Source organism: Leucopleurus acutus, assembly GCF_964270905.1.
Source record: "Leucopleurus acutus genome assembly, chromosome: 18".
NCBI lineage: Eukaryota > Metazoa > Chordata > Mammalia > Artiodactyla > Delphinidae > Leucopleurus > Leucopleurus acutus.
In genome coordinates, this window is record NC_139160.1 from 20,538,809 (window position 1) to 20,551,003 (window position 12,195).

A 12,195-nucleotide genomic window follows, 5' to 3' on the forward strand; every position below is an offset into this window, starting at 1 on the left:
AGGTTTCATTAGCAATGACATTTTAGATTTAAGTTACCTGCACATAAAAGATATGCCATATATGAAACAATTCTATGCCTTTCTAAAATTGTTTGTTATCTCAAAACGCTCTTTTACCTTCTTCTTACTAAATACTAATTCTTAAAGCCTCAAGTTCTACTGTATCCATATGTTGCTTTGCAATGTAATTTTGTACGTTTTACTTTATTTTCTTGCCAGGCTATCACTGAAAGCCTGCTGAGTGCTGGCACTAGCCTGTGGAATCAGGCTTTATGAGATGGCAGTCCGGGTAACTGAAAGATTGTACCAGTTTTCTTAGAGCCTGGGTAATGAATTCAAACAACTAAATATAGTACTGGAATTAATCTTTTATTCCCCAGAGCAATCCACAGTTGAGATGGTTGGCACTGGACACATTTCCACAGAAATGCACAAATATTGAGAACTTGGGTACATGACTTTGAATCCATATGAGGCCCAAACCCCACTGAGGACTTTGATTACTATCTTATCCCTGAGAATGGATGCATAAAAAGGCCAATTGTAAGAGAAATACTTTTTGCAAAGGATTCTAACATTTTTCTTTTTATAGTAAACATACTCTGAAAGAAATTTTCTAGATCTTCTTTGAAATCCCCGAAGACCTTTTTACTAATCATTCTTAAGGAAATATTCTGCAAAGATTCCCTAACAATCGCAGACTTTCATTAGGAGCTAGGATTACAAAGAGGATTCACATGAGAAGACACTTATCTTCCACACAGAACCTGTGCTCTCAAAGACATGAATGATTATATACGTAAACTTTAATGGCTTTTAAAGTGGGACTCATAAATCACTGTATGATTCATCAACTCGGGATTTAGAGATATTCTTTCACCAGGAACATTATTGAAAACAAAATTGCTTTCCTTTACTTTTCTGTAGCAGGAAGAGGAACAGACATAAAATATAACAGGAAACTGTGTTACTCCAAAAATATTGCAGGATCGGATGATGCGAAAACCTTCACCGAACATTGGACCATGACACCATTCACATCGGGATGTGCTGCAATGAAGGAAACATCAGATCTACTAAAGGAAAGACATTTTGCTCAATGCTCTGTAAGACTCAAAGTAGTATAAAATATGGCCTCTCTCATTATCGATCTTACCATCTCCTTGAGGAGCTAAGACATACGCAAGTGTAAAACTAAATGCTAAAAAATAGATATATGTGTATAAAATAATCCTAGTTCTCTAAAACAAAAAAGGTATAGATTCATAGTAAGAAAACACCCTAAGGACAAATCCCAAATGGAAGACAGTAATTATCCTTGGACCTATTCTCCTATGTGATCACAGGGAATTTTAAATTTCTACATAATGTTTTTCTGTATTTCCCAAATTTTCTATAATAAATACATATTATTTTTATAACTCAAAATAAATATATCATTTTAAAAATAAAGGGACTATTGTAACCTAGCGTAGGATTAGTGTCCATGTATATTTTTAAGTGCTCACAAATCAGTTAAAAAAAGACATCAGCCCATTAGTATATTAAGAGTAGCACATGAATGGACTATTCACAGAAGATGAAACTTGAACATCCAGAGAACATTGAAAAGTAAAGCTTCTCAATTTCATTAGTAATCAGGGAATACAAAACAAAATAACAAAAGAATACCATTTCATAAATCATCAGATGGGCAAAATGTAAAAGTCTGATAGTGCGAGGTTTGGTGAGGATACATATAAATTGGTGGAGTATAAATTGGTGTAATCACTTTGGAGCAACTTGGCAATTTCTGCTTAGGTTGAAGATGTACATACTCATAGAAAGAGTAGAGTGATGGTTGCCAGGGGCTGGGGGAAGAGGGAAACGGAGACGTGTAGGTCAAAGGGTACAAACTTTCAGTTATAAGATGAATACATTCTCAGGATCTAATGTACAACATGGTGACTATAGTTAATGTGGTATTATATACTTCAAATTTGCTAAAAGTAAACCTTGAATGTTTTCACCTCATAAAACAAGAGTTAACTATATGAGGCAATGGATGTATTAATTAATATTATCTTTGTAATCATTTCATGATGTGTATGTATATCAAATAATCCTATTGTACAATTTAAATATATACAATATTGTAAAAAAAAAAAAAAAGACAAAAAACAAACCTCCTCTGGCCAGGAATTGTAAGAGAGGAAAAATATCTTTTCCTCTACACATCTTAGGTTCATTGGCTGGGGCCCTGGAAATTAAATTTGTCAGTTTAAACTTGTCAGACAGATTAGCAAGAGAAAAAAACAGTTTAATTATGTACACATACATGGGACTTTCTCAAAGAAATGAGACTCAAAGAAGCAGTCAAATGATTGAGGCTTATATACCATCTTAGGCTAAACAAAGGAAAAGGGGATTTGGGCTTCTGGGCTGAGAAGCCCAGTTATGGGAAGGCAAAGGGTGGAAATATATGGTAAATAAGGGTTGTCTTGTTATACAGCTAAGAGTCTTTCAGGTGATAAGAGTTGTCTCCTGAAGTAGTTCTCTTCCTGGTGTGAAAACATTTTACAAATGGAAATTTCCAAAAGGGGAAATTTATGTTCTATTTTAAGGTAGTTACTGGAAGGTAAAGAGCTTTTCCTGCATCTGCTAGATCTCAGTTGCCTTAAGCTCAAAATAATACCTATGTGAAAGAAGCATATTTTGGGGTGGCATATTCTGGTAGCCTTAAGAAAGTGGAAAAATTCAGAAGGTCCAATATTTGCTATAGTCCCAGAAAGAGCACAGAAAAATAGAAGATAGAATTTTCGAAGTAATAGTGTAAGAAAATTTCTCAGATTAAAATACATGAGTTTCCAGATTGAAAGGATACATCAAGTACTGAACACATTGAGTTAAAAAAAAAAAAACTCACAAAGGCACATCATCATGAAAATTTTAAACAACTAGCAAAAAAAAAGAGAAGATTCAAAAAGCTTCCCCTTTCAAAAAAAAGGTATAGGTTATATATAAAGCATAAAGAATAAGAAAGCTGTAGATCTCAAATAAAAAATAGAAAAGTAGAAGATGATGAAGCAATGTCTCCAAAATCCTGAAGAAAATGATTGAACCCAGAGTTTTATACCCAGCCAAATTATCAATCAAGTCTGAGTGCAGAATAAAGACATATTCAAATACGCATGGTCTTAAATTTTTATTTCCATGCATTCTTTTGCAGGGAGACACTGGAGGGCTGGCTTCACCAAAATGTGGAGGTAAACAAAGAACAAGGTATTCAGTGTGACTATAGTAAAGGAAATTCCAAGATAATAGTGAAGGGAAGTCTTGGAATAACAGTTGTGCACCAGATCTAGACAGCAACATTTCTAGATTAGGGCAGAAAGACACAGGGCTCCAGGATGATGTGTTAAAAAAAATTAATAGGACTGATAGCCATATCTGATACATTCATACTGATAAAGATTTAAATAATTCTATTAGAATTTTCATGGCAGAATTAATGATAAACACATAAAGCAAAGTAAATGAATAAAAGTCAATTACTCTTTCTAGGAAGAACAAAAAGTTGTACAGTAAAAGAAATATATTCATAGTACACTGTGTAGCCTAACTATGCATTACTTAGATTTTATAATTAAATAATAATTATTGATTTAACTTAAAATCATTATTTTACTCGAGAAGCATTAATCATTATGTCACCAGAACTCTCCTAGGTACTGGAGATAACATTAATGAACAAAACTATCATGTATTCTTCTCTTCATGGAGTTTACATACTAGAGGACCAGCCTGATATTAAATAAAATAATTAGATAAAATATAAAATGAGGTGATGGGAAGTGCTACAGAGAAAAATTAAAGCAATGAAGGGGGAGGAATAAGGAGTGCCAGTAGTGTGAGGCATAGGATGCTTGAACTTTTAAACATTCTGTAAATAACTATATTGTGAGGTTGGAGGAAGAAGACAGGTATATATGAGGGCTGATAAGAGTCCTAATACCTATCTTGCTTAGTAGGAAATTTAGAGATAATAGCTAAAATTGAAAAAACAAGAATGACTCAAGGATGCTATTTAAAAATATAGAGGCAGCTCCAAAATAAATCCTCATATATATGGTCAAATGATTTTCAGTAAGTGTGCCAAGACAATTCAGTGGGGAAAGGACAGTCTTTTCAACAAATGGTCCTGGGAAAACTGAATATCCTACATTAAAAAAATGAAGTTGGACCCTTACTCACACCATATCCAAAAATTTACGCAAACTGGATCAAAAACCTAACTGTAAGAGCTAAAACTATGAAACTCTTAGAAAAAAATATAGGGGAGGGACTTCCAGGTGGGGCAGTGGTTAAGAATCTAACTGCCAATGCAGGGGACACGGGTTTGAGCCCTGGTCCGGGAGGATCCCACATGCCACGGAGCAGCTAAGCCTGTGCGCCACAACTACTGAGCCTGCGCTCTAGAGCCCGCCAGCCACAACTACTGAAGCCCGCGTGCCTAGAGCCCGTGCTCTGCAACAAGAGAAGCCACTGCAATGAGAAACCCACGCACCACAAGAAAGAGTAGCCCCCGCTCGCCACAACTAGAGAAAGCCTGCGCACAGCAACAAAGAACCAAAGCAGCCAAAAATAAATTAATTAATTAAAAAAATATATATATATGGGGAAAAGCTTCATGACATTAGATTTGGTAATAACTTCTTGTAAATGACACCAAAAGCACAGGAAACAAGAAAAAATAGATTAAGTTGTACTTCAGCAAAATTAAAAACTTTGTTCATTAAAGGACACCATCAACAGTGGGAAAAGGCAACTGACTGAATGGGGGAAAATATTTGTAAATTGTATTTTAAAGGGGGTTAATATCCAAAATATGTAAGCAACTACAACTTGACAAGAGAAAACACAAACAATCCAATTTAAAAATAGGCAAAGGACCTGAATAGACATTTCTTCAAAGAAGATACACAGATGGCCAAAAAGCACACGGAAGGATACTCAGCATCACTGATAATTAGAGAAATGCAGTGAGAACCACGGTGAGATCCCACCTCACACCCATTAGGATGGCCAATATAAAAAACAAAAACAGAAGCAAAACAGAACGTAAGTGTTGGAGAGGATGTGAAGAAATTGGAACCCTGTGCACTGCTGGTGGGAATGTAGAATGGTGCAGCCTCTATAAAAAGCAGTGTTGCTGTTCCTCAGAAAATTAAAAATTCAATTACAGCAATTTCACTTCTGGAAATAGAAAAATGGAAAGCAGGTATTTGTAAAACCATGTTCAGAGCAGTATTCACAATAGCCAAAAGGTGGCAGCAATGCAAATGTCCTTCAACAGATGAATGGATAAACAAAATGTGGTGTATCCGTACAATGGAATATTATTCAACTTTTAAAAGGAAAGAAATTCTGACACATGCTACAGCATGGATGAACCTTGAGAACATCATGTTAAGTGAAATAAGCTCGTCACAAAAACAGACTAATATCGCATGATTCCACTTATATGGGGTGTTTCTGGAGTCGTCAAACTCATAGAGACAAAGTAGAAGGCTGTTTTCCACGGGCTAGGGGGAGGGGGAAGTGGGGAGTTGTTCTTTTATGGGTATAAAGACCGATTCCAGTTTTGCCAAGTTGAAAAGACTTCTGGAGATTGGACGCACAGAAATAAAAATGTGCTGATTGCTAAACAGTACACTTTAAAATGACCAAGATGGTAAATTCTGTGTTATGTGTGTTTTACCACAATTGAAAATAAAATTTTAAAAATATGAGAGCAAACACCCAGGGGAGAACTGCAAAAAGAGTTTGGCAATAGGTGACTCTGGAGGTAAAGAGTGAAGGGGGATAGAGATGCGGGCAGGGGTGATTTTCATGGAAAGACCTGTAGTAAACATTTGATCTTTTAAACTAAATACTTGTGTTGATAAAAGATAAAATTATTTTAAAGAGAAGAAAATTTGGTTGAGCAGGTCACCTAAACTCTTGAGGAATGTCATCTTCAGAATAAGGGAGTTTAGTGGCCTGAGTTGTTCTTTCCTTATTTCCCCTAACTAAATAGTTCTATTACTGTCCCCAAGTAAGTGATATATACTTGAGAAAATACGCTGGTACTAATAAAATCACATGGAAAATTAAATTGCAATATTTAATATAATTTTATCAAAAAATTCAAAGACTTTTGCACAATAATGAAAAATGGAAGGCTATAAAGATGTTAAAAAAACATACTGAGTTATCTCTAGTAAAGATGACTTCCAAGTATTAAGTATGATCAAGGCTTTATAGTTTAGTGGAACTGAAAAATACTTTTGAAACTTTAGTCTATATCTCTAAGTAAATATTTCTATCATTCTCGTGCGCAAGGAAGTTAAGGTAAAATCCTATGGAACGTGAGTCTTCTGACCCAACTCTCAACAAAGGCAGATCCTCTGTCTGATTGAGGTGATGGAATGCAGGTAGACACAGGGAGGCAAAATGCAAAGAGAAGTTGGAGGAGTCACAAAAGAAGCTCACAGCTGCTAATGGGTAGGGCCCAAATCACTGGGGTGGCGGCAGAAGCTGGGCCTGGAGTAGCCTAGGAGCAGACGTTGTACAGAGCCCAGAGCTGGGCCACCATCCAGACCCAGCAAACACAGTACTCGGGACGGAGGTTGGAAATTAAGGATCAAAGCCAAGAGTAGACGTTAGAGGGTGAGGGTGGGGTTGGGTGACAAACGCCTCCTTCGTTGTTTCTATATTAATATGACAGTTGTCCTCGATGAGATTGAACCCCTCATTGTTTTTACTCCTCCCTCTTTTACTTGCCTCACATACTCAGGCAGCCGTTGAGTTCATTTTACCTTCATAATTTGTCTTGTGTCGTTTCCTACCCATTTACTCCTATGCCCATTATTTTGGTTTAATCTCCCCTTACCAGTTACAAGAGCGCTTTAAGTGAGCTCCACCCAGCCTTCCGCTACTCTAGTCCATCTTCGACGCTACTGCCAGGTCTGCTGCTATCACCTGCAGTGGCTCGCATGGCCTAAAGAAGAGACCTCATCAGTGGTCTCCATAAGCTAGCTCCAACCTTCCTTTTTAAATTTACTTTTGCTACTCTTCATAGATGTTTTGTTCTGGCTGGACATTCACTTTTTCTCTTTGCTCACGTTCCTAATTTTACTCAGCTTCGGTTCATTTCCCCATTTGGTTCCCTCTTCCTGGAATGTCTCTTCAATACAACACATATTTCCAAATATATAAATTTTACCTGTTCTTCTAAGACTCTTTTCAAACACCGTTTCATTCCTAAATCTTTTCCCTATTTTTCCAGCTGTAGTTGTAATCTTTCCTTCTCTAGCCCCTTTTGTTTGTAATTCATTTGTCACTTTTTATTTACATGAAAACCCATCCTTGTAAAATTTCCAAAAAAATATAGATGCATACAGGAAAAAAAGCACAGAATTTCCCCTTTATTCCTCCTTTAAATCATTCTAACTCCCCTTTGCAGAATAACTGAAGCTCATATTGGTGGTGTTCCCTCTAGCTCCCAGACACATGACTCTTCTCTACATAAATGGAATCTCTCTTGTGTATGTGTTCTCTCTGTATGTGTCTGTGCATACATCTTGCTTTTCTGATTTAACAAGATGCTCTGGACAGCTTTGTATGTCAATACATTTTGTTTTATTTCATTCTTATTAACAGCACCATAATGTTCCAAAATACGGATACACCATTTTATCTTACCACTTTTTTATTGATGTGCACTTAGTCTGCAGTTATCATCCCTCTGCCTAACTGTGTATTCACATATACCTATTTCTATAAGACATATTACTAAAATTTAAATTTCTGTTTTAAGGGAATATGTAAGATACTGTCAAATTAACCTTCCACAAAACTTCCGCCAACTTGACAGTGCCACCAATGGTGCATGAGAATCTTGTTTCTGGGCATGCAAGGGCAACACTTAATATCAATCTTTTTAATTTTGATAAAACAGGTAAAAAACCCTATTGTTGCTATTTTACATTGCAGTTCCTTGGTTACTAGAGAGATTTAACATTCTTTATGTTTATCATCTATCTGTGTATTGTCTTCCATGAATTGCATATTCCTATCATTTAACCACTTTCCTATGGGTTATATCTTTTCTTATTGATTTGTGGGAGATATATGTTTAAACAGTTATAAGCATTGCAATATCTTCTTTCAGTTAATAGCTTGCCTCTTAATATTATTGATGGTTATAATATTCTGTAGAAACATCTTTTGTCAAATTTATGAAACTTTGCTTTACTGTCTATATTTTCGAGGTTTGTTTAAGGTATCTTTCTCTACCTTGAAGTCATACAGATAGTCTCCTATACTTGCTTGTTAAGGCTTTAAAATTTTGCTTTTCATATTTAAGTCATTAATCCAACTGGAAATGAGTTTGTAAATGATGGTAACATATACATAGCAGAAACATAATTATATACTGCTTACTTATAGATGATCAGATGTTTCAGTGTCATTTATTGAAAAGTCTCTCCTTTCCATACTGATCCACAGTGCTATTTTTTGTCCAACGTCAAGTTTCACATGTACATGAGAACATAACTGAGCTATGTATTCTTCATTGGTTGGATTGTCTTTCCTTGCGTGTAATATCAACTGTATTTCTCTAATTTTATAAGTCTTTCTATCTGATAGGCAAGTCCCTAATGTTAGGCTCCTTTTTCAGGCTTGCTTTGGCTATTTTGGGGTCTCTGCTTTTCCGTACACATTTTATAATCAGCTTATCAAGTTTCTCAGAAAATTCTGTTCAGATTTTGACCAGAATTGCATTGAATCTATAGCTCTATTTGGGGAGAACTGATATATATATATCTCTCTCTATATATATATCTCTCTATCTATATATCTCTATATCTATCTATATCTATCTATATTTTTATATATATATATTTTTTTTTTTTTTTTTTTTTTTTGCTGTACGCGGGCCCCTCGCTGTTGTGGCCTCTTCCGTTGCGGAGCACAGGCTCCGGACGCGCAGGCTCAGCGGCCATGGCTCACGGGCCCAGCTGCTCCGTGGCATGTGGGATCTTCCCGGACCGGGGCACGAACCCGTGTCCCCTGCATCGGCAGGCAGACTCTCAACCACTGCGCCACCAGGGAAGCCCAGAACTGATAGATTTTTGGTATTAAATCTTATTATACCTGAGTGTGTGTATCTCTCCCATTTAATTCAGCCTTCTTTACCGTTTTGTAAAGTTGTAATCTTTTTCTCTATAAATATCTTGGACATACTTCACTTGATGTATTCCTAGGTACATGATGTTTTTTATTGCTATCATAAAAGGTATCTTTTTAAAAATCACATTTCTAACTGTTTGATGTCTGATTTTAGTTACATCTTCTTTTTAACACCACACCATAGACTTTGTTGTTACTATTACTTTATAGATCGTAGAGATCATATTTGTTTAATTTCTTTTCCCTCCATCCCTTCTTACATCTCAGAACATACTTCTGGAGTTATCTTCCTTCTTTCTGATGCACATTCGTTGCAAGTTTCATTTCACTAAAGTGAAAATCTGTGGGGAATAAATTCTCTGTTTTATTATCTGAAAATCCATTTTTCTCCCTTGTTCTTGAAAGTTAGTTTTGCTGGGCTGAATAACATTTCTTCAGTTATTGTTCCACTGTTGCTAGCAGTTTATTTGTTGTTCTTTGTAAGTGACTTTCCTTCCAGCTGATTTCTAAGTCTTTGTCTTTGGTGTTCTTCACTTTCACCACAAGGTGTTTTACTTGGCTTGTGTAGAGTGTTCAGTCTCTGTGAATTCACTCCTTTCATCACTTCTGAGAATTTACAGTCACTACCTCATTGAACAATGACTCCCAACATTCTCTGGGACTCTAAGGATATGTTAAATTTTCTCCTTTTACTGTCCATGTCTCTTTGCCTCCTGTCCACATACAATTTCTCCAGATTTCTCTTCATATGTGGATAATGTCTGTTAAACCCACGCACCAATTTCAACTATTACACTTTTAGTCTCTAGAATTTAATTGTGTTTAAAATTTCTTTCTCATATTTTCCTGGTCATATTTGATGGTCTTTTATTCCTTAACCATTTTAAAAATTATTTACTTCTTTACACTCTTAAAGTAGGTAATTCATATTCTGTCAACAATTCTAATATCTTAGATCCTTGGAGATTCGTATCTGTTAATTGTGCTAATTTTTACTCTTGGTGGTTTATTTCCTCATGTCTTTGAAAGTCTTAATTTTGAGATAATATTCATTTGAAATTAATTTTCTGGAATCTTTAATGTCTAAATTGAGGATGTTTCTCTCAAAAACATTTGTTCTGCTGAAAGAGAAGTATTCACTGCTCTGGGGCCACCAGCCCCTTTGGCGGTACAGATTTCACTCAGGAATACCATGTTCAGCTTCCCTACTTTGTGGTGAATTCAAATCTCTTGGTCCCATATATGTTTACAGTCACTAGTTAGGTTTTAATTCTTTTTAAATGTTTTTGTCCTTGGTGATTTTCTTACTTTCTCATGTGCATTCAAACTCATGAACATTGACATAGTGCATTAAAATCGAAAACTTTGGCACCTGGTTCCTTTTTTTATTGATAGATTTTTAATTACTTTTTCAGTTTCTCCAATGGTTACTAGTCTGTTCAGCTTTTCTGTCTTTTATTCAATCAATATTGTTGACTAATATACTCCTGGAAAACCATTTTACTTAGACATACAACAAATATTTGTTATATCAGGGAATTCCCTGGTGGTCCAGTGGTTAGGACTCAGCACTCTCACTGCTGTGGCCTGGGTTCAATTCCTGGTCAGGGAACAAAGATCCCACAAGCCATGCAGCACAGCCAAAAAAAAAAAAAAAAAAGTTATATCAGTAATACAAGCACTGATCATCGGTAGTGCAGAAAAAATAGTTTTACACCATCTGAAAGGAAATAAGAGGTGAGCCTGAGTGGACTCATAGTGTGTGGGCTTTGAGAATCCTAGTCCTGAGAGAGGCAATAATTCCCACACTGGCTTTCAACCCCTGAGGAAGAGAAGTTGCCCTGTGTGTGTCTGCTCTATTCCTCGTCTCTGTGAAGTTAGAGTAGAATAAAGCATTTCCCTTCATAGTGTGCCTGGCACTAAAGAATCTTTTTCTGGAAGAATCCCCTTCTTTGTCCTTAGGGGTTCGTAGAAAAGACTTATACTACAATTGTATAGATATTGCCAGCTATACCTCAGCAATCTGTACCTCACATTGGATTTAAGTAATAACTTGAGAAGGTGGCCTGAATCCAGACTACAACATTATGCCTGAAGAGCCAGAAGGAGCAGTCTGAAAGATTGCATAGATGTTTTGGTGTGTGGTGGTGTATGTGTGTGTGTACAGTAAAACTATCATCTGGCCCTGTAATAAAGAATATTTTAAACACTTAAAAGTGTGTCTTGGTAAAAAGAGCTTCAGAATTTGCTCACCATTTTAGTAACTTTTGAATTTCCACTGGGATCACATTATAATATTTATGCAGATTATTCTTTAAAAAGAACAAAGAAGTAAGTTGAGTAAGATGTTGTGGACTATTCATAGAATTCTCTTTCCAAAAACTAGGATGAGTGAAATTATTCTCAAATAGGACTTTTTTCAGGTTAAGCTTCAAAATTGCATGTGGAAAACTAGTCAGTTCATTTCCATCAACGATCAATGTTTCAAGTGATCTGCAAATAAAGGAAACCATATTTTAAAAGATAGAAGAAGACATCTGTCCCAATGTTCCCAAAAATTGGTATAAAACTTAGTAGTAATAAAATATGTGTTAAGTATTTCCTTAAAAATCAAGAGAATTAACTAAAAAGCAACCAAACCAATATATTATCATGGAATTAAGTGCATTTGTGTAAATAATAGAGTTAAAGCACATATTTTGGGTCTTTGCAACAAGTCATCGCTATGGAAAAAGAAATAATCACAAACAGAAGAATGAATGTTATACTGCATAAAATATAATATAGTATAGTACAGTGATACAAAGAAAGAATTAATTTTCATAGACAAATTAAACATTAACACGTACTTTTTTTCATTCAGGTAAAGGTCTCAACTATTGGTGGAAGGCAGCAGTGGGGAAACAGACCATCATGCTGGGGGAAGCTTTTATCTTGCTTTTATAAAAGATTAAAGAAAAATGTGTTTGTAAATTTTGG

General features: G+C 35.6%; 1 protein-coding gene across 1 annotated transcript in view; it reads right to left on the reverse strand.

The window, feature by feature from the left end:
- Nucleotides 1–806: 806 nt before the first annotated feature.
- The window catches only part of LRRC63 (leucine rich repeat containing 63), a gene marked incomplete at both ends in the record, with an annotated part of 44,433 nt that continues 33,044 nt past the window's right edge, over nucleotides 807–12,195 (reverse strand). Inside the window, 2 exons of the mRNA XM_082859793.1 lie at nucleotides 807–1,050; nucleotides 11,470–11,709. Coding sequence (XP_082715919.1) covers nucleotides 807–1,050; nucleotides 11,470–11,709 — 484 coding nt within the window. The remainder of the gene's footprint in view (nucleotides 1,051–11,469; nucleotides 11,710–12,195) is intronic.